Raw genomic sequence first — 23,902 nt, forward strand, 5'->3', positions numbered from 1 at the left:
ACGGTACCATACATTTCCAACGATTCATGCAACATGCAAAAGCACCAGCTGTTTTTTTTAAGAAGAAGCTATAGAATGATTTAACAATCTCAAAAAGAACATTTCTTTTCTGGTATGTTTGGTGATTGTTACAGTTTTAAAACCGCTAGAACAAATACAAGCAATCGCATTTAATTAAAAGTCTCATAAATCATCCTACACCTGCTTAATTTCCTACACCCTCTACATAGATAGATTCAAATTCCTGCACGGAAACATTCTAATGCTTATTGTTTGGCGTACAATCCACAAATGCCGACACCGTAACACGATCCTCCACCTGTCCGAGGCCCATGCTGCGTGGCGATCTTTAATCCTACTATGTGAGCTTTTGACAGCGCACGAGCAGCAAATCCACCTACCCCAACGGATGAGAACTATTTTGCAGTGCTCTTGTCGAACCGTGTAGGCTTTGTTTTCTCAGCTTCGACATCTACCAGCCCAAGTTTCCCAACATCCCAGAACAACGAGCTAACCACCGGGCAGAAACACCACACCACGAATCCCCAGGCCACTTCCGAACGGCGGCACAGAATGTGACAAAAGCGATAGGCCGCAAACACACTCACGCGCCTTCTCCAAAAGCATTCCTCCTTCAGCCAAGGGTTCTGTTGGGAAAAAAAATGTGTAACGCGCCCGGTTCAAGGGTAGAACTAGACGACCTGGGCAAAGCACATAACCGCCCGCCACTGGCAGGGCGACAGAGTTTGCAACACACTACTCCGCACACAGCAAACCGCACATGCTTACGCGCACCTGGGTGTAGTTGTATCGATGGAATTATTATGATATACACTCGGAGGCGACGTGCCATGCTAGGTTGTTTCGTGCCGATGTGTGGCTGTGATTATGAAACAAGCACGCGCAACGACTTCAGCCCGACCGACGGGAGTGATAGGCGACATGAACTAGGCTCCAATTCTCCATCGATTGGTAAAACTGTGCGCTGTGCGGTGGAAAAACGTTCCAACGGGAACCGATGTCCTGCGGGTTTGGTGTAGGTCTCCCTAAGGTTTCCACTCTATAGCCATCTGTTGTGTGACCTGATTTTTCGCTCCACTCTCCGCATGGAAACAGTTTGTGCCGGTGTGTCGCTGTTATTATGACCCAAGCACAGTCCCAGGAGCGGTGCACACAAGTGTAAAAAAGTAGATCAATTTTCCTGCAGCGAGTTCTGGTTCGGGCGAACCGGTTTTCACGGTTGCACTGGCCTATGACGCTGCGGATGAATTCCTCTACGCGTGAGAGGAAAACTTCAGCGATGCTAGTTGATCTCGGCAATGTTTAAAACAAATTATTTCCTGCTTGCAAGAAATATGCACTGCTGAGCTATTGAAAAGGATTGTGAGCAATTCTCAACACTCATGTATCTTTCTCTAATACGTCAATTTTAACACACAAACCAAACGGTGGTAATAGATCTAGCTCTTGCTTTCTAGTAGCTTCTTTGCACCTCTCGTGGTAGGAATTGCAACGGCACAACAGACGCGCTGCCCGGAAACAACAACTACTTGCGCTCCGGATGAACTAACAGTCCGCTCACTATGCGCGTCAAAGTAGACGCCAAATGGTTTGCGGCCATGAGGGCAAGAAAAAGGAAAGATTGTGACGTTAGTTACGACGTTCCGATGCAATTCCATTTCCAAAAGATAATAAACTATTGCTTGACATTGGGCCCGTTTTGCTGAGAGGATGCGATGAAACAACTTCTTGCAGTTGGCTTTTCTTCCTCCTCTTTCTCTTCCTTTCTTTCCATTAACTAGGTCGCTGCTGCTGCTTTGGAGGACATTTTGCAACAACTTTCTGCGAAGTTCTTGGTAATCTCACCTGGAACCAAACACACAGAGAGAGAGGAAGAAATAGATGATAGTTTTATGATGGTAAGTAGCAAAAGTCAGCTGTAAGTTCCAAGCTATACGTAAAGCTGTACTTGAACATTAAAACTAAAAAGTTATTTAAAATTGTATAGCTCATTTGGTTGAGGTTTGGTTTTCTGCTATAATGAGTACTTATGCTTACAACAACAATCACTTCTTCTATGACTATCAAGAAAGAAAAAACCTTAAGTTTTCTATTCATTATAATTTGTTTTTATTTTTCTTACTCAGCACTAAAAAAAACGCTAACAACCCATCGTTTGTCATAGTAATCGTTTACTTCCCTAGTTGTTCACACGTTGTTCAAAACTTAACTGCATTCGAGTGATGCAACACTATGTTGTCCGATCCTCCATACCTTTATGTGTCATGCAAACCTTCATTTTTTGCATTATTATGTACAACACACAGCGTAACATGCACGTCACACATGCCTTTAATACCGGGAGGAGGCACACAATGGTATGGTTTCTTGTCAAGTTGTAGCTTGCCGCCTCCCGTTTACTATCACCATCCATCCATCTATCGTACACGAATCCACGCCAGCCTGTTTCCTAAAATTGAAGCTACCCATTAACGCTGACAGCATACAACCAATGGCAAAAGATTAAAGCTGCAAGCGTCCATTTTCGTTTCTCTTTAACACGACACAATCTTTGAAAAATGATGAAAATGTACACGAGGTGTGAAAAAAACAAGCAACGCTTAACAAAAAGTAGTACTAATCACAAATATCGGTTGCTTGAGGGATGAAGAAGTTGCTACTAAAGACACCAGTAAAAACGCGGGAAACGCGGAAGCTATCTCAATCGTAGGAAGGGTTATATGAAAATGAAAGTGAGTGTTTTTTTTCTTCTTCAAATTTCTGCAAATTTTTCAAACACATGAGCAAGAGGTTTGCTGTATGTGAGTAAAAAACTGTACATAATGTCTTGTGTCACTATGCAAAGCTATTGTTCCCACACAATTGAATCGATCAACCAAGCCTATTCTTGAGAGTTCATCGTCATAGTTGTTTATTTAGCTAGTGATCGGTTTTTCGTTCCAGCATTCCAGCATTCCATCACAGAGTACCAACAACCAATCCCCATAGATTTAAGTTTAACTCTTTCTTTGTCAATCAGGCTTTTTTGGGGTGAAGTAAATTACACCTTCAGTCACTTACCGAAATAAAGGCAGTTGCAGCAGGAAAGGTAAAAAAATATGCTTCACTCGAACGGTCTCTCGAACGTTGTCTCTGTCTGGCTAACGACATCGGCTTGCTTAACCAACGTGGCAAACACACGCCCAGAAGCGGTAATGGCCCAACCTCCAGGCAACCCATGCAAAATCTCGGTTGACAGCACAAATGGTTGTTTAAGCATCTTGGTTAATCTCATGCCGCAGGGTGTGTTGCTGCCACGCGTTTAATCGCAACCGAACAACCGATTTGCTTGCCCAATTCCCTCTCGGTGTCGTCGTGCTCAACTACTGCGGTACGGTAATAGATGAGGTAGCCCTACAGAGCTTAGTATACATACGTACAGCAAATCTATTCCACTTCCCAACATCTCCATTCACTGCTCCAATCCGAAACCGAAGAGATTGATTTTATGGGGTTCTTTGTTTCCGTTTAGTAAACTAAACAAATGTTGACACATATATCCGTAGAAACAGTAAAGCAAATAGTGAAATTGGTTCCGTTCAAACTCAACAGCAGACCATGGCATGGAAGTACTTTTCCCAGCAATTTCCGGTGCCGAATTCCTCCAAACGAAGTAAAAGTGACACGGTTCGATCGCAGCAGAACTTCGAGGGTAAACGAATCAAAATGGGCTCAATCGATCATGCGTCTGCAATCGGGGACATTGCATATATCATCCCACACAGGCAAGCAGCACACTTTCGTGTCACGGAAGTCTCAAAACCAAACACGAAACCCGGGCGACCCGGTCACCGAAGGACACCGGTTAGTGTATCGCCGGTTCTCAGGACTGCTCTGCTTCGAAGTGCTCTCATTTGTTTCCCAAGCCATGCACAATCGATAGAATGGAAGGCCATGTGATAGACATTGCTGGAATGGAAATTTCCACCCACCAACACAGCATATGACGCCCCCCGAAAAAGTGGGCAAAGCAAAAAGGAAGATCAAGTAAAAAACAGCAGACAAACCATTCCGAATGCAACACGCAAACGCGATAAACGCCATGATGACATGAACGCCTACCGAGCGTTAGTCGGTATTGGTAAGAGAGTGTAACGGCCACCAACTCCGGAGCCCCGTTTTTTGCAAAAAAATAAAAACACTCTCACTGTACAGAAGGTTGATTATTTCATCATTTCGCTGAAAATACACTTGACGTGCGCTCTAACGGGAGGGAGGAAAAAAAGACCAGTACCCGATACCCTCTACACTCCCCACCCGCGATGGGGTTGTACTACGACGACCCAGATCTAAAAGCTTTTGTGTGCTGGCACGGTACAAGCTGCGTGTTTTGTGAACGGGGGAGGATGTTACACAAAAACTGTGCTTTTTGTTCGTGTCTGGTGAAGGTCTCGGCAAGAAAAAGGATTTCCTAATGTCCAAGTCGGATGAATAATGGTGTGGCGCTATCCGTCCACTTTGGCGATGCCCTTCGATCGCTGCTGTACCAGTCACCAGTCAAATTCGGTGAGCTGGCACACCATAAAAGAAAAGCTTCACCTGACAGCATCAAAAAACCTGCCCCAACACAATGCAACTGATACAGAATCTAAAAAAACAACCCCCAAAAACCAGCGCTCGAAAAATGGTTTTGACTTACAAAAACACAATTGCATGTAGGCGCCGCATTGTGTTGGTCAGTGAAAAACACGCGCGCACGAGTTTACAGGACGTTTCCATTCACGTGTTCTTTGCCTCATGTTTTAAGTATCCCCTGGCCAGAAAGCTCTTATCTACAGGGACGTGCTTTACCGGTTAATCATGCTAAAGATCAGGTCACGCATTTCTCTGCGTGCGTCCCTTTGCGTTTGCGTTCTTTCAGCAAAAATAGTTGGCGAATTTCTTCGCAATGTGGTAGAAACTAACGATATCTTAAACAGTTATTCGCCTTATCGCGGAAGCCACCCAAAGTTGGAATCGAGTATGTGATACAACACGTTCTTAACATGCCACTTTTGACGCTGGAAAGAAAATTCTGGAGTTGCAAAAATTTTCGTGCTGTCATTTTTACAACATCCACTTACGCAAGAATTTAGAACAAAGAATATGTCCAGACACGAACAAGGAAGACACGGGGGATGCCACAATCCATCGCTCCGGTGAGAAGGGGCGCGCGTACTTACGCAATCGTAAATTTGTGCAAAAATGTCTGTTATGCTCGTTTCACTTCCGCGATAGCCTTGCGATAGTGAGTCTGTCTTGGTGTCGGAGCATTTCTAATGCCTCCTAATGCCGTTTCCAAGTGGTACCAACACCGACCTTCGCATCTTTTTGAATCCCGGACGGGGCGACAATGATCGCTCTAAATTGGACGGAATTATCCTCAATCGAGCTCGCTGCCGGAGAAAGATCAGCACATTGGAGTGCAAAGTGTGCCCGCCCGGCATATCAGTATAAAACCTGTACTGATAGCGTGCGGACGGAATGGTTACTCGGCGACCAACGATGTCGATCCACAGATTCGAACGGATACGGTGTGTAACCCTGCTGGTGCCGCTGCTGCTGGCGCTCTTCCTTGCGGCTGTCCCGACTGCCAGTGCCCATCAGTGTTTCTGTGGTGTGCGCCGAGCGCAGAACGAAACGATCTACCCGGACGTACCGATCGAACCGGGCGAGTGGCCATGGCACACGCTCATCTACTACTGGTCCGGCTCGCGGCTTGACCCACCGGCCAAGATCTGCGAGGGTGCACTCATCGACGAGCGGTTCGTGCTGGCCGCGGCCCACTGTCTGACCGTGCGCGGCAGATCCGATGGCGAGCTGCTGCCCTCGGATCAGCTCGTTGTGCACGTCGGCGTTGTGTCGGTGCAGCAGGATAACGAGCGTTCGCGACGGTTCCAAGTGCGCAATGTCACGGTGGAAGATGAGTCGGACCTGGCACTGATCGAGCTGCAGCTAGGTGAGCCGCGAACCGCCGTACCGAAGCTGATGCCCGATTCGAGTGCCTCCAGCGACGAGGATGGCAGTGGCGGTGGTGTCGATGTCTCGGAAAATTTGCTGCCAGTGGTGGCTGATAGTGGCGGTTGGAAACCAATTCCAGTGTGTCTGGTCGATGCACTCGATCTGACCACCCTGTATGGCACGGAAATGTACATACTGAACCAGAGCCAGCGGAATCGCCTGGGGGGCTATGAGCCGGTACGGTTAATACTGAACGAATTTCTGCTCTGCTCCGGATCTACGCTCGCCATGAAGTCACGGTCGATCAATGGAACGACCGTTTCCTTCACCATCAAAGGTAAGTCCCGGGGCGGGGTGTGCTGGAAACTTTAGCCCAACGACTCACTCGCTCTGCTTTTAGATCTCAACCTACCGAGCAACGATAGGGGTACGGCACTATACTTCAAGCACCAGGGCACGTGGAGCCTGCTCGGCTTTACCGTGTCCCGGGCCAGCCGCCAATGGACGCCCGGTTCCGTCTGTCTGCCGAACGATATCATTTCCTTCGATTGTCTCTATCCGGCACTGGACTGGGTGATGGAAAACTTTGGCGACACCAACAGCTAGGGCTACGGATGGTGGAAAAGTGCTATTATGTGTGGGTTTTGGACCGACCGATCGGTCGGTACTGGTGCTTGCCGCCCAAAGCCTCTGGTGAAACAATAAATAGCGATTGTGCCATGCGGAGGGTCGCTATACCACTCGGTCGCTAAAGATCTTCAATGTGCATGCAGACGACTTCCTGCTTCCGAACGGTGACTATTTAGATGGAATTTCTTGACTCGCCAAACACGGTTGGGTTGGGCATTTCTATGTCAGTATGTTCGACCGTTCCCAGCTTGCCTCCCAAAACCTGTGTCCGAAAACGGAAATGCAAATTTCTCTTTCAATTATTTGACCGTCCGCGTTCGGCTTTTCGCTTTTCGTTGCTTCTTGAGCTTTCGAACACGTTACGGAATGGATTAGGCCGGAGGGCCGGCACTTGTACAATGCTGTTGGTCGAACCGGTTGGATGGTTTTGGGGTTTAGTTTGAATCCCTTCCACTTGCACCTTCAGGCCGTGAACTATTATTTTCATTAAAGGGACTACCGGGTAAGTAGCTGCGAGAAAGTCAAGATTGTACTGTTTCTGCTTCTCAGTTCTCACGATGAAACATTTAAGACCAGTAAATGTTAGATTTCAGCTGCCATTTAAGCAAACAATTCAATGAAATTTTTCGGGTTTCACGACTATTATTTTAAAACAAATTTTTATACCTAACCCTTAATTATTTATAACAATAATTAATGTTATGATGAATAATTGAAGTTATTTGAAGTGTACAACAATTCCAACAACAACATACATAAGTCATCGTCGATGAAGACAGAAACCCCGGAAGACGAGCAAAAAACGCCCCTCTTCAAACGGCCCATCATAAACAATCGATAATGGCGAAGGCAGACGACGGCCCGCCGGCACGACGGCTATCGTGTAGAGCGTTTCCGCTAACTGTTTTTCCCATCAGAACCGCCCAGCAGAACGCAAAACGCAAACATGCGGCCGGATGTGGTTAAGCTACCTAAAGCTATCTATCGAACAAGAACGGTAACAAAGCGAACCAATGGTAAAGGCACAAAATATGTTTAGCCAATTTTGCTAACCTGCGCACGTAATGGAATGCGCAAGATAACGTCGCACGAATAGTTGCGCACTCACCGAAGGGAAAGAATACGCACTTGTTGAGCTTCTTATCGATGAGCGAGAACATTAATGGGGTAGAAAAAGATAAACAAAAAAGCATGCAGTTATGTATTTGCTCAGTTAGCTTGCTTCCGTGAAATTATCACACGGGCCCCCGGGTCAGACACACTGTAGCCCGATGTCACGATCGGTTTTTGCTATCTACTTATCGGTCGTTATCGAACGAGCGATATGCATTTTGCACTGTACAAATGTGCAATTCTTTGTGTGAGTGTATGAGCGGGTGTGCAACTCACATGTTGATTTCTTAATGCATTTTTCTGATGGATTTCTCTCGCCGAAGAATTAACAATGGTAAATATCTTTACCAGCCAAAGGCAAAAATACAAAACTTGAAAAAGCTCCTCCGACCGGGTTGGAAGTTTTTCTTGATTGACCATTTTTTATCTTTTTTTAAACAAATACCCACAGTGTGTCTTTTTCAACTTCCTTGATAGACGTTATTCAGCCAGCCGTTACGTCGGTATGACTCACCCTGAAGCTCATATCGTCTCGTATCGTTGTATCTGCGTCTCTACCTTCCGCGTTTGTTTCATGTGCCTTTTTTGTTGGTTTTCTTCCCCCATCAGTCGAACTTCCCCGAACGGCTTTCGCTCTCTTTGATGCTTCTTGCTTAATTTTGCACACACACGTATTTATTCATCTCGTAACTGCTCTCTCGATGCACAATAAAATGCAAACTTCCCAATGCCTGCAAATGTACGGTTTGATGAACGCGGCGAATGCACATGGGACGCCGATCTGACGCAAATATCAAGCGGCATAGCGTTGCACACGTGTTACGCTACGGCGCACACAACAGATGCGGCCACTAGCTTCGCGTAAACTCTAGAAGGCAGTGAAACGTGTTGGGAAGAAAACGAACTCTACTGTAGCTGTTCTCGCCCACAATGACAAAGAAGCAATGTGCATTTTTTAAGTGTTTGTGGTTTATTGTGATTATTATTTGCTAATCCGTGCTAGAAATAGTTGCAAACATGTTTTATGTCTAGTAAAATAAGAATGAAGAGTCTCTTGTATTATTACCCAGAACGAATCACCCAGAAGAACGACTGAACATAATATACCTAATTAAATATGAACGGCGGAAATAGACAAATAAGACGAAATACTCGACGGCGAATAAAACGAAATAGGACGATTTTTCAAAAAAAACATACTGAATCCAAAATCAGGTATCTGCGTTAACCTATATTTATGTTCTCATGATTCATATCCACCTATTGTAAGCCTCACAACAACGGACGGAGCTCCTTCTTGGAAGTAACAACGCAAAATAACAAAAAAAACCTTGATCCTAACTCAACGTTGAAAACGATTGTGCACAAAATATTTCAAACCATATAAACCTTTTCTTATTAATCAATTTATTTCTTCTATCTACGTCCACTTTTATTCAAAAGATTCCACTTTGATGAAACCATTTCCGTTTCTTCGTACGTATCACTGAACACGGGATATTTTCACAAAGCAATTAAGCCAAATACTGTGCAATAAAGTCATTTATGGTGAGTTTCAATGATGCCACAGACTTTACCAATCTTACCATAAAAGGAAAGTAACGAAACATGTCTGTTGACCCTAAAATATCAGACCTTCTACAATGCATGCCAATTTCTGTTCAAGGCCAAGGTAGAGTAGATATAATGAAATAACTACTACTATCAACATCACTTCGTATTTCGCATTCAGAAGAACACCTTTATCAAATATACATTAGGAAACCTTTTCCAAAACTGAAAACTTACCGAAATCTTTCTTTCTTCGATGCCGTCGGCGGTTCCTCTAAGAGGCGCAACACAGTTCCACAGGTTCGTCACTTGCAGTCGCTTCGCACGATGAAGTCTATTGATCGAGTTATTGCTGGAGAATAACTCTTGAAATCTGTACACCAAAGAAAAACACTGTTCTTCAACACTGAACACCCAATAAAACCACTTTACACAGCCTCCTGAATGAGTTGTTTTAACCTATTACTACCCTAAAAATAATAAAATTATTTAAATTAAAAACTACATTCATCACAAAATCCTTCTTTTTTGTGTTATGAACGCACGGCGGCTGAAGCTTTCGAGTCGATCGTACGATCAAAACAACAACGCTAAATGTCACCACTACCAACGCACAGGGAAGCCGCTACACGACCCTGTAGCTTTTTATGTATGGTCATTCATGACGAAGGCACGTAGCCTCAGTTGCGCGTAATGTTGCCGTACGCATAGCAAAACCGAGCGAACGTATCCGTAAGAGAGCGAATGTAGAGTAAGGAAACGATACAAAAAAAATCATTAAACTGAACGTCATAGAATAAGCTCGTCGCATTAAAGCTTGTCTATCTCACACAAACATCGATCGCAGGATAATCTTGCAACACTCAAAACTGGCAAGCGCGCGCACGCACACACACCAACACTTCACCATGTTTCTATACGCACTGTTTAGCATAAGAAAGGTAGCTGAAGCACCAACACCATCAACACCACAGCCCTGCAAGCCACGATCATGCACGGGAACAACCGAACACGATTAAGATTTCACTGTTTATTGCTCAACGCGTCCTGAGGTACGGCACTACTACTACATATTAAACCTTTGCAATGACGGAGACACCAGCATCTACAGCAACAAAACCACCCTTAACCAGCAACCGTGTGAAAGGGGATGATGATGATTCATGAACGGGGGTTTGTTTGTGTTGACACAGTCACACAAACTCATCCATCGAAGCAGTGTTCATGAGTGTTTCTTTTTTTGCGTTTGCTTCGGGGACCGTTCGCTCGTGATCACTTTCGAATTGCGACGATCCATACTATTGTTGTTGTTGTTGTCGTCCCCCAAAAAACGTCACCAAAATGTCATCAATGGGCGACTGGTGGCATTGACAGATTCTTGGTCGCCGTGGGCCAACATCGTCGTCGTGGTCGTCATAGCCACCGTAGGGTGAAACACACTGGGAAACGCACACCACTACCACGATGAGACACACGCAACAACACAACACTTCACCTCATCGACGGGGAATGCCGTTCCAGCACATGGTTTATTCGGGTGGGAGGTGTTGGGAATTTCCTTCACACCCGCTTCGCTCATATGCTGCTGCTTTTGTCAACGAATGTTTTCTTAGGCAAGCGAACACTTCCTTCTTTCACTAAACTCAAACATATTGAACGGCAGACGGTTTTCGCGACTCATACACACATTGTCTGGGGACTGTTTCGGTCACTCTGTATTGGCTGTTCGTTTGTTCATTTGCACTTTTTAAGGTTGTAGAGAACCCCGCTGCTTTAACACCACAATCAATTAAGGTTTAACTAAAATCCAATTCATTGTTAGCAGCACAATTAAACCGACGAAGCGTTTTTGGCAGCATATAACTTGCAGAGGTATGGTTTATTCGTTTTGACCTCCCAATGTGTCCCGCTTTGCTTAGCAACGCTTGCTAGTACAAATCTCGCCCGTTAGTTACAACACAACACAGCAAAACGGTATACGAACCCGCAGCACACTACTAACTAACTCTGACGCGGTCACTACCGACGTACGTCCGTCTTTCTAGGCAGCGAAGTATCGAATGAATCCGAAAGGAATGAATGGAAACAAGTGCAGCAACTGCGCGAGGCGCCTGTGCTGGATGGGAGAAGTTTCTTTTTTTCTCGTGTGTAGGTAGCATACGGGGCCAGGCATGTCAAACCCGCGTAGTGGTGGTGTAATGTTAGAGGCGTTAGTGTAATAATTATGTTCAAACAGCTGGTTGAGTAAATCAAAAACAAAAAATATGTACCAAATACAAAATCTATTCCTATTTTTTTAAATACGCATAATATTAAAAAAAATTAAAAACGATCTTTTTATTTTAAAAATTAATTTTATAAGTTTCCATTCTGCTTTCCAACAGAAACTTTTTATGTATAGGCAGCTTTCTTTGAAAATAGTTTTTTAGTTTTCAATCTAACTTTATTAATTGAAAAACGAGCTATACTTTTGATTGTGCAAATTTGTTAAATGCAAAATATGTATCTTCAAGATGTTTTGATTAAAACCAATAATGAATAACATTTGTTGTATTACAAAATCCAGTGTTCGACGCCAGTATTAGACATAAAAACCAACGTCCCAACGTGGTACCGATCTCGGTGGTTTCATAATACAGGTGTCCCCCGAGATACGACTGTATTTGGGACGGAAAAAATGTCCTAAAGCAAGGCGTAAGTTGAAATAGTCGTATGTCGAATATTTGTATATATTAAATTTATAACCGAAACTGAAGATTTGGAAACTATGAAATCGTATATTTTATTTACAATAATGTACGATAATGTATTAATTTTCCTCCAATAGCCGCTTACACGATATAGATATTCAAGATCGGGGAGATGTGAAATCTGAGGAAATATGTTTGTAACGGTTATCTGCTCATAAATTCTAAAAAATACGTCAATTTCGTCTCAATGACAACTTTTAACTGTCAAAATCAAAAGTGTCGTTACTCGAGGGACGCCTGTATGATAATTATATACAGTCTGTTCCCGAGTTACGCGGTTTCTGCGTTCCCGACGAATCCGCGTAACTCGAATATCCGCGTAAGTCGAATTTCACGTTTTTGACTGAAATACTATTGATTACTCGGAGTTTTTGATTTAATTAAGTATAGTCAACTCTCTCTTATTTGAGAGGCGATGGGACTGTCGAATAAGAGGGGTTTTCAAATTACAGAGGTTGAAAGTGAATGAAAGGTCCATACAAACTAGAAAGAAACAGAACATTTAGTATGCTCGCGATTGTTCCGGTTGATAACCACCATCCACCATTGGAAATCAAGCTGCAGTTTTCCCACACTAGTTCAGACGATAATTCCGGCATAGTCCTGCCTGGTGCTGTATCTGCTTATAATTTTGCCAGAGCTGATTTTGTTAGCATAAAGCAAGCGTTGAGGGACACTGATTGGACTGGACTTCGAAACATGGATGTAGAAGCTGCTTCTGAATACCTTACGTCAGCAGTGTCAGACATTATTGAGCAATTCGTACCTAAACGAATATTTACAAATTCTCAACCATGGTGCACTAGATACCTTAAAAGGTTAGAAAGAATGCGTCGTTCTGCGTATCGTATATTCAGTCGTACACGCAATGAAGCCGATAGAAGCAATTTCCTGGAGGCTGCAAGAATCTTCAAGTTTCATAACCGAAAATTGTATGCTAATTACATTCGTCGTGTCCAGATATCCATTCGGGCATGTCCAAAATCATTTTGGAACTTTATGGACCGTAAGATGAAACGTACTTCCCTCCCATCATGCATGACACTTGATGGTCGATTGTTTACTGACACGCGAGAAATATGTAATGGTTTTGCTGAGCTGTTTGCGCGTAGCTGCACGAGCTTTCCCGAACAAAACCAGAAGGTAGAGGAAGCGTTACGTTTCGTGGCACAAGACTCCGTTGACATTTCATTGCCTTCTTTTACTATCGATGATGTTCGTTCAATGGCTTCAAAGCTGAAACCCTCCTTAGCCTCTGGACCCGATAACATTCCGGGAATAGTTATCGTATCATGCATCGATGAATTGGCTTCACCACTAGCATCCATTTTTAATAATTCACTTCGCACTGGTTTCTTCCCTGACCTATGGAAAAAGTCATGGATATTTCCCGTTTACAAAAAAGGCGACAGAACTTCCATCTCAAATTATCGGGCTATTTCGATGCTATGTGCTCCCAGTAAGCTGTTCGAATTATTAGTCCATAAACATATAATGCATGGTGCTATTAACATATTTACACCTTTGCAACATGGCTTCCTACCTGGACGCTCCACCGTCACAAACCTAGTGCAGTTCTTGCATTTTACTTACAAGCAGCTAGACAAAGGGTTCCAAGTAGATACTGTTTACACTGATTTTCACTCTGCTTTCGATAGCGTCAATATCCATACCTTGACTAGCAAACTTTTAAAACTTGGTTTTCATATCAGCATAGTTAGGTGGCTGAATTCGTATCTGTCGCGTCGTTCAGTACGTATTAAGATTGGAGATTGCATCTCTAGTGAATTTAGCAGGGTCTCTGGTGTTCCTCAAGGCAGCATTTTAGGGCCTCTATTATTTAATCTCTTTATTAATGACATTGTTTACGCTATACCTGACTGCCCGGTGCTACTGTACGCAGATGACCTTAAAATGTACTTTCCTGTGCGTAGTTCTATTGACTGTCTCCGATTACAAGGCTTTCTTTCTGTTTTTAACCTTTGGTGTTCCTTAAACTGTTTGTCACTCAATGTTAGTAAGTGCTCGGTCATTTCGTTTACTCGTGCGAGAACTCCATTATGTTTTAATTATATTCTTTCTGACACTTTATTGCCTCGATCTGAAACTGTTAGGGACTTAGGCATTATATTAGACACGAAACTTGTTTTAGACAAACAATTTGACGACGTAATTGCTAGGGCTAACAGGACTCTTGGACACATAATTAGAAGTAGCAAAATGTTTCATGACCCTCTCTGTTTAAAATCACTTTACTGTTGCCTTGTTCGTCCTTTGATTGAGTACGCTTCAGTTGCTTGGTTTCCGGAGCAAGTCACTAGAATTGAGAGGCTTGAGAGGATCCAGCGAAAATTTACCCGGGTAGCTATTAAGCGGCTTCCGTGGAGACATAACGACGTGCTACCATCTTATCATACGAGGTGTCAGTTGTTAGGGCTTGAAACTTTGGAAAAGAGAAGAATGGTTGCCCAAGGAATTTTTATGTTCAAACTATTAACTGGAAGAATCGATGCACCTCTATTGCTAAGTCATGTAAATTTGTATGTCCCTACTAGACCTTTAAGAACTCGACAATTTTTAATAACTGACTTTCGTTATCGTCTTTTCTGTGCTAGGGATCCGTTGTTATTAATGTACAAGAATTTTAATTTATTTTCAAATTTTGTAGACCTGTCCTTTAGTGTACCGAAATGTACTAGCGTCATTCGAGATTGCATTACGTCTAATTTTAGGAACACATAGTTTATAAGACATTAGTTTTAATTGTGTATGTAGGCCATGGAGGCTCGATACTCTATAATAAATAATAATAATAATGCAGCCTTAACTGTTGCTATAGGAAACTGCGAACAGAATCGCCAATTTGAGCATACATCTTTCAATAACCATGGCAACACCATACACAAATAAGAGGTATACAGATTTCAGAGGTTTTCCAAATTAGAGGGACAAAAATGTACTCGAAATCAAGAGACTGTGAAAAATGTTCAAATAAGAGAGGTTTCTCAAATTGGAGAGGTGTCAAATAAGAGAGGGTTCACTGTAGCTTTATACACTTTATTATTTATTTGATATGATTCGTCCAGAAAATTCTAATATTTCTGGCTTTTAAGCGGTTTCAATTTGTTAGCTAAAATGCAATGCATACCGAACTTGAAGCAAATTGTACTAATTTGACATGTGATCTGTCAAATTTAGAAATCCGCGTATCTCCGAATCCGCGTAAGTCGAGAACCGTGTAACTCGGGAACAGACTGTATAACAATAACAAACTGTTGTATGTGTTTAGTTTGGAATTCCTTTATTCAGATCCTACGTTGTGTTTCTTAATTCTTCCTCTGTTTCTCTATCTGGACGTGCGTCCAAACTCCTTCTGTCAAAAACAAAACCTGTCATCCTAACGTCATAAACGTCTGTCATGTCCCAATTCACAAAAACCAAACGTCTCATAGCAAACATTACGGCCACCTAAATTTCCTAAATTTACATCTACTAGTACTGCTCTTCCTTTTCAAATGGCAACAAACATACGCGCGACACTGGACGTTTCAGAAACCCTTGTTGTGTGCGAAGAGTTACCACGCGAACGATACCATCGGAACCAGGATGAACTTCGTGGATTCTGGCTAGTGGCCATTCGCAGGAAGCAACGTTATCCTCCTTCAAGATCACCATTTGGCCGACAGCCACACGCTGAGGAACAAGAATCCGTTGATTGTTGTTGTGTAGTTCACACAAATACTCGGTCCTCCATCTCTTCCAGTGCCGCTGCACTAGCTGTTGAAGCAATTGAAATCGGCGCACGCGGTTCTCAGGGACGTCCACAACGTTGTTATCAGGCAGCGCCATCAAAGCCGTCCCGATGAGAAAATGCCCCGGTGTTAGGGCATCTACTTCACTAGGATCTTCAGATAAGGGAGTTAAAGGGCGGCTGTTCATTTGTGCCTCTATTTGCACCAGCACTGTTGACATCTCCCCAAACGATAGACGTTGCAGGCGAAAAAGCTTTCGCAAGGTACGTTTCGCCGACTTGACTGCTGCCTCCCATAGTCCACCAAAATTAGGCGCACGCGGGGGTATGAAGTGCCATTCTACCTTGTTTCTAGCACATTCCGCCAGTACAGCCTCCTTATGATGCGGATCGTTGAGAAGACGATGCAACTCCATTAGCTCAGTGTTTGCTCCTCGAAAGTTTAGCCCATTGTCTGAGTAAACCTTAGTAGGAAATCCTCTACGCGAAACGAAACGACGGAACGCTGCAAGGAATGCCGCCGTAGACAAATCCTCCACTAACTCCAAATGCACTGCTTTGACTGCAAAGCAGACAAATACAGCCGCGTATGCCTTTGTTGCAGCAGCCCTACGATGAGCGGGCTTGAGATAGAATGACCCGCAATAGTCAACTCCTACAACCGAGAAGGGACGCGTAGGCGTAGCACGAGATTCAGGAAGTTGCCCCATAGGTTGAGATACTGTTTTAGGATCTGCTCTAAAGCACGTTACGCAGCTCTTGCAAACCGAATTAGCAATTCGTCGGCCGTCGATCACCCAATATTCCTTTCGCATTTCAGCCAACGTGGCGCGAGGACCTGCGTGAAGCAATCGGCGGTGATATTCGACTGCTATTAGTTTGGCAAAATGACTACTTCCTGGTAGTAGCAAAGGGTGTTTTCCAGAGTACTCGATCCCAGTTTGCTGTAGACGGCCACCAACACGGAGTAATCCATCTGCATCGATAAAAGGATGCAGAGATTTCAAACGAGAAGTTGCACGTACAGGTTTTCCGGATGATAATTCTCGCATGTCGTTCGGAAAGTAGACGTTTTGAAGCATTTTGACGAACGTTATTTTCGCGTTCTCCAGATCTATGGTGGTAATAAATGCTTCTCTGGAGGGATTCTGTTGGCGCCTGTACCCTTTCCATCGCAAACAGTATGCCGTGAATCTTAGTGCCTTCCAATAGCAAGAAAAACGTTTCACCCAATTCACCGAATCAATCGAAATTGCTGCTATGTTCTGCTTCTTGCGCTCCATCATTTCCTCAGGTGGAACTTCTATCATCTTACTTTCCTTCCACTCTTCTTGTGGCGATGACAACCAACTAGGGCCATGGAACCACAAATCGGACGATAATAGCTGCTGGGGTAGAGCTCCTCTTGAAACTATATCAGCCGGATTTTCTGTACCTCTAATGTGCATCCATTTGCAGCACTTTCCGATGTCCTGTATCAACGATACACGATTTGCTACAAAAGTGACCCATGTATACGAAGGAGATTTGAGCCAATGCAAAACCACTCTAGAATCACTCCACATAAATGTTTCGATTTCTTGCATGCCCATTGATTTGCTTACATGATTCCACAAATTTATCGCCACCACTGCCGCACAAAGCTCCAATCGGGCCAAGCTGATTCTCTTTAACGGAGCTGGTCTAGATTTTGCAGCAAGTATTTCGACCTTTATTTGCCCATCACCATCCGTTGATCTTAAATACATGACTGCTCCATATGCCGCTTCGGATGCATCGGCAAAACAATGAAGCTGCATCGATGTCGATTTTGGCAAACGGACGTATCTCGGAATCTTGATGTCGGATAGCAAGGGTAGATTAGCATGAAATCCTTTCCATTCTTCTGCAAGCTCTGACGATAATGGGTCATCCCAGTCGTGACACGCAATCCACAGCTTCTGCATCCTTATTTTTGCCCAAGAAATAATTGGAGCTATCAAACCAAGCGGGTCAAACAACCTGGCGATCATGGAGTAAATTCTTCTCTTCGTTAAAGGCTCCGCGTACTCAATGGTGTTGGCTTGAACATAAAGATGATCAGATGCTGGTAGCCAAACGACTCCGAGAGTTTTTACTGGATCATCAGATATAAAATTAACAGCAGTTTTCGAAGCGCGATCACCAGGGTTGATTTTCGTTAACAACATTTTTGAATTCGTACTCCATTTTTGTAAACGGAAACCTCCTTTCGCAAGTAGCTTCACGAGTTGCTCATACAACTGCAAGGCTTCGTCTTCTGTATCGGCGCCTCCTATATAATCATCTACGTAGAAATCATTTAAGAGTGCCTTTTTTGCGACCGGAAAATTATCGCCTTCATCAATAGCAAGTTGTTTTAAAACACGAGTCGCTAAAAAGGAAGACGGGGACAAACCAAAGGTTACTCGCTGCAACTCATAGGTTTCTACCGGCTGAGATTGATCGCTCCTCCAAAGTATTCGTTGTAACGGGGTGTGGTCTGGATGGACTTTTATTTGGAGGTACATTTTCTCTATATCGGCTGCTATAGCGATCGGATGCAATCGAAATCTTAGCAAAAGGTTCAGCAAACTATCTTGGATGACCGGGCCTTTCATTAATACGTCATTCAACGAGCAGCCGCTCGCTGTCTTAGCCGATCCATCAAACACTGGACGAATTTTAGTGCTAGTGCTGCATTCTTTTACTACAGGATGGTGAGGCAAGAAACATTGTACGGATATATCGTTATCACCTTTAGCCTTTTGCAGATAACCTCGACTTACGTATTCACTAATCACTGCCGCATATTCATTTTTCAAAGCAGGGTTTCGGTCGAAACGGCGTTCTAGCTGCTGAAAACGTCGCATAGCAAAAGATTTAGACTCACCTAAGTTTTTAGCCACTCCAGCGTGCTTGAACGGTAATCTCACAATATATCTCCCGGAGGAATCGCGATCATGTTGTTGCTGAAAGCTGTCCTCGCACTCTTGTTCCTCGGACGTCCATTTAACGGCCTCTGGAATTTGCTCTATTTCCCAAAATTTAACAATGAGCTCTTCGAGCGAAGGTTTGGTACCAACATGCATGATCGACTGCGGAACGATGCTCTTATTATCATCAGCTTCACCCTTTACTTTACCGGTCGCTAACCACCCAAAGACAGAATCAATAAACGCTGGCATGTTTCCGACAGGCTTCCTAACCTTGACTGTACCATGGGCCTTTGTCTGCAAAAATTCATGGTAATATTCTGAGCCCAGCAAAATATCAATTTGACCGCCATTGCCAGCCTCAGGATCAGCCAATTGAAAATCACGATTAAATAGTGACGTGTCGATACGTTCCGGATGGTAGCCAGTAATCATTGGTAGCACCGAAAAATTCATTCGACGTTTGTAGGCGAAGTTCCTTGATGCTATTTCCGCTTCAACGGTTTTAGCTGTGAATACCGGGCATTTGCCTACGCCTACTAGCTCTTGGCTGCGACCTTTTCCGTTCAGATGCAAACTGCGACATAGAGCTTCTGATATAATATTTACTTGTGCACCGCTATCGATCAACGCTCTTGCTTGTTTCTGCTTTCCTGAAGAATTTTTAACAAAAATAATCGCAGTAGATAAAAATATATGATTTTGCGATGCGGTTACAGCTGCATTTACTGACGAGGTGGTGCTACTCGATTCGTTCACGTTCAACTCGTTCATTTGTTCCGATAGCGATCCATTTAGCTGTTCTCTATGCAGAAGGGTATGGTGTTTTTTATGACATTCGGAACATCGAAATCTCATCTTGCATGCCATAGAGACGTGCCCCGGACGTAGACAGTTACGGCAAAGCCGTTTTTCGCTTACAAATTGATATTTGTCATCAATTGACATGTTGTTAAATAGATTGCATGTATGAAGTAGGTGTTGCTCTCCACATTTTACGCAAATCTGAATCTGGGATGTTACGTTCATTGCCAATTGTCGTTCTACTGTCTTTCTTAATTTGCCGGTTTGAACACGATCCTCTGTAACAGCATCTAGAACTCGAGACTGAACATGAAGAAATTTCACTAAATCATCCAAACTGTGTTTTTTTGAATTTTCTACATATTTCTCCCAATCATGGTGTGTTTTTTCATCCAGCTTTGATAGCATAACTTGGATAATAAGCATACCCCATTCATCAGTACTCTCTCCTAACTGCTTCAGAAGCTTTATATTTCGCTCAAACGTGTCCACTAATGAGTGGATTTCCTTCTGGCTGGAGGATTTCAAAGCGGGATACTGCAATAAAGAATTAACGTAACGCTTTTTTTAGTACATACTCATTCGAAAATCGCTCAACAAGAGCGTTCCAGGCTGGCATATAGCTTGCTCCTGTCGATGGAAAAGAATTAATTAGGCTAGCAGCTTCTCCTTTTAACGATTGCTTCAAATAAGCTATTTTGTGCACAGGCGCTAGAGTTGTATTAGTGTGAATGTTTGCCTCAAACATATCGCGGAAAGGTAGCCATTCGTCGTATTTTCCTGAAAAAACTGGAAGCGACAAGTTTGGTAATTTGATAAGGCAGCTTGATTCACCCATACTATCTTGCATTTGACTTGCCGACTCTTTCACTCGCACTGCTGGAGCTTCTACTGGTGGGGGCTTAATAATCTTCAATCTGATGAGATCCGCAATTTGCATACAATTTTCATCTACGGCGTCATATAACTGCTCATTTTCATCAGAATGGCATGCATCATCCAAGAGTCGCAACTCGTTGGCAATTGCCTCAAATTCCATCCAGCATTTTTCCAATCGATTGAGTCGAGTCGTTGCTTGCTCCTGCGTTATGCCGTTTGCTCGCTCTGCAAAATTGTCGATCCGTTCGATGCAACGCAAGATGGCGTCTCTCTGCGCTTTCTTGCCAGCTATTTTCGTTTGTTCATTACTTTTACGGGCTAGCTGCGCTTGCTGATCGTACTTGTCCGCCATCTTGCTTGACATAGGTTGCTGTGGTTGGCAGGCCGGCAACATCGTTTCATTAACAGATGAATCTGTAAACCCAAGGAAAGCTTCTTCGTCCGAACTGAAATCCGTCATTTTCCACAATTTTCACAATCTTGGTCACTACGGCACCAATGTTTAGTTTGGAATTCCTTTATTCAGATCCTACGTTGTGTTTCTTAATTCTTCCTCTGTTTCTCTATCTGGACGTGCGTCCAAACTCCTTCTGTCAAAAACAAAACCTGTCATCCTAACGTCATAAACGTCTGTCATGTCCCAATTCACAACAACCAAACGTCTCATAGCAAACAGTATGTATAAATAAACGAACCAGTCCTTTAAATCAGTAAGAGGGGATATATTGTATTCCGACATTTGTATTCAGAAATAACTTACAATAGTTCATTGCATTCATTCAACCCACTTCAATCAATTACTAAAAACTTAAACTATGTAGGTGGCGTACGTTAGAAGAAGTTGTTTGACACACCAGATTAAGAGACCTATATCCGTTAGATAGAAAGAGAAAGACCGAACCGACAAGTATACACTGAGAGACAGACACCATCCGCTTGACGTACGCGTGAGCTTTTGGGAGAGAACGAATGTTTGTGACGTTCGAGTGAGAGAATAAGCAAACAAAATAGCTGGCTATACACTAATCTGTAGATGTGTTTCAGTCCTGTTGGATTATTATAAAACTTATTTTGTTGTTGTTCCAATGCAACGATACGGAGTAATAGATAAAATAGTAAAATAATAGATATAAAGTCTATATGAATTGTTAAATTTAATTTACAGTTAAACCTTCTTTCCTGAACAGGATACGTTTGTATTTTCTTATATCATTCGAATCGGCTGCATTCAGGTGCAATTTGCATTACAATATAAAATCGTGCAAACCTAGCGCAGAGCTCAATAAAAAAAAGAGCGCACACCATACCATTTCCATCAAATTCGCGCATTTCTCCCAGCTCCATCTTGGCCTCGGTTGGAAAACACTTGTAAGTTCCATTCCTCTTATTAGTTCACTCATTATCCACTTTCGATCGAAAAGGTGGAGGAGGTTATTTTTGCTTGTTTGCCCACCATCTTCACCATCGAACGCCCAAAAAGTGGTGTGTGTGTTTGTTCGCCCGTATTCCATCTCCTCCATCTCCCCCAGCAGCAAGGAAACGGAGAAGGAAAAGAGCAGTGAGCTATGCTATGTTTTCCCTCCAGATTCGTTTCACTTTTTCCCGCTACGTTGCCTCCGGGAGAGATTTTGGGCAGCGTGAGTGGCCGGCCAACGCTTCCGATTCGGTGCAGCAGCATCATCTTAAAGGCATCGGGCACAACTGACCTGATTAAACTTCGCCCAGTCAACTCGTTAAATTAATTCGCAAGCATTAAACACATAAAACCCGGCCGACCGGCCGGCTGTTTGGAGGATGCAGCCAATGCTACCAACTGAAGCTACTTCCTTGCGAGCATTTGCGCTGCAAGCCGTAGCGCAAGACGAAGACGGGCCAATAATTATAAACAGCCAAAAAATGCTATGACGATGGCAAGGAAGTAGGAAACCGGCTTAATGTTTCATTCATGACGTAAGTAAAAGTACGAATTTTCACGAAAATCATCCCATATCACCCCTTCTCGGATGGTACAGTCAGTGGTTGAACATATGAAATCAAGCGCTTGCCCCAATAAGCAGCACAGGCAGCAGCACGCACGGAATACGCTCACGGTGTGCATTATTTTGGGCTTGTAAAGTTGTAAACATTAATTGTCCCCTTTGGTTGGTCCGTCGTCACCGTGGCTTCTCGATATTGGTGGCCAGTATCGTGCCAGCGAGCGGGATGAAGATGAACCAATAAAATTGATCTGCCTCGGTGGGTCTGGCTTGGTGCAAACTTTCGATTCCTAACCGCGGGATGTGTAGTTGAGAAAGTAAAAAACACACACACACGTGTATCTCACGTGGAGTTGGACTAGTTTTTTTTAACAGCCTTTCGTCACATTTCAGAAAAGCCGATTGCCGCATGATGTTGGAGCAGTTTTAACCGACTTTGATCGAATTTAAATTGATTACTTTCCCGTTTTATTGGATGTGCGATGGGGCTGCATTAATGGCTTTACTTCCCTTCTTTTACGGTCACACGATTTTTTTCTTCTTCTTTGCGGGTCAAATATGTTATTTGTCTACCATCCCTAGTAGTAAATTGTAAATTAGTACTGTATCCATAAAAGACCGTTTTAAACAATGCTCTGGCGTTTTAGATATACGCATATTGTTCGTGTTAGTGTAAATAATTATTATTACTAAAGTTAAACATTGTTTTTATGGTAATATCAAAATGTGTTACTAAAATGCGTCTTTTGGAAAAATTTTAGATGAATCACGAAACTAGCAAACTTTTTCAATTCGCGAAATTTTAAAGTTTCTAGAAATATTTTGAACAATTGGATGATTTTGTATTCTTATTTTTTTCAGGATATGTACTTCTACAACTTTATACTTAGAAAATATTAGTTTAATTCTCAAATTTTCTGTAGTCTTTAAATTGTTTTAAATTGCCTAGCAAATTTTCAAATATTAGTTACTTTAAAATCTGTGCACATTTGTTATTTACAATATAGCAGACATTGAATTTAAATCCCATCTTCCCCCACGAGTAAATATCTTCCTTCCAAACGACACACTTTTAATGACTTGCATAATGTTGCACCGTTTTCACTCACTCACCGAATTAAAAAACGTCCACTGTTCGCCGTCCCAAACGCACACGAGGAGGAATTATTTGCGAAAACGATTACTCCACCTTTCCGCCAAGTCAATTCACTCGTGCACGGTAGCTAGTTTGAGTGTGTGTGTGCTTTTGTTTTAATTTACACAGCATTTAGAAAGGAAGGAAAACGCACTCGCAAATGCGTCGATCCTAAGCAAGAAGCATGTCCGATTAAAGTGATCGCGCGAAAGGACACGTTGGCACAATCTACGCTTTCGAAGTGAAAAACTGAAAGCGCTGCTGGGAGAGACGAGGGCAGCCCAAGATAGGCGATTGCACGTTTCCAACTGTTTGGTGTTTGGGTGGCGTCCGGTTGGACGATCGATTCCTTAACGCTCTATTTACTTCCTGCATCTCGT

At 43.2% G+C, this 23,902-nt stretch overlaps 2 protein-coding genes across 4 annotated transcripts in view; one reads left to right on the forward strand and one right to left on the reverse strand.

The window, feature by feature from the left end:
* Positions 1 to 11,381, reverse strand: part of LOC120901411 (serine-rich adhesin for platelets) — a 36,167-nt gene extending 24,786 nt beyond the window's left edge. For all 3 annotated transcript variants that reach the window (XM_040309355.1, XM_040309337.1, XM_040309346.1), the window contains exons 1-2: positions 11,279 to 11,381; positions 9,532 to 9,764 (exon numbers count right to left, since the gene is read on the reverse strand). The gene's annotated coding sequence lies outside the window, so the exon portion shown is untranslated. The remainder of the gene's footprint in view (positions 1 to 9,531; positions 9,765 to 11,278) is intronic.
* LOC120901423 (serine protease 27-like) lies at positions 5,480 to 6,762 on the forward strand. Its single transcript, XM_040309370.1, has 2 exons — positions 5,480 to 6,337; positions 6,401 to 6,762. Exons 1-2 carry the CDS (start codon positions 5,524 to 5,526, stop codon positions 6,604 to 6,606), a joined length of 1,020 nt encoding a protein of 339 aa, XP_040165304.1. The 5' UTR covers positions 5,480 to 5,523; the 3' UTR covers positions 6,607 to 6,762.
* Positions 11,382 to 23,902: the final 12,521 nt, after the last annotated feature.

This window comes from Anopheles arabiensis, chromosome 2 (assembly GCF_016920715.1).
Source record: "Anopheles arabiensis isolate DONGOLA chromosome 2, AaraD3, whole genome shotgun sequence".
Classification (NCBI taxonomy): domain Eukaryota; kingdom Metazoa; phylum Arthropoda; class Insecta; order Diptera; family Culicidae; genus Anopheles; species Anopheles arabiensis.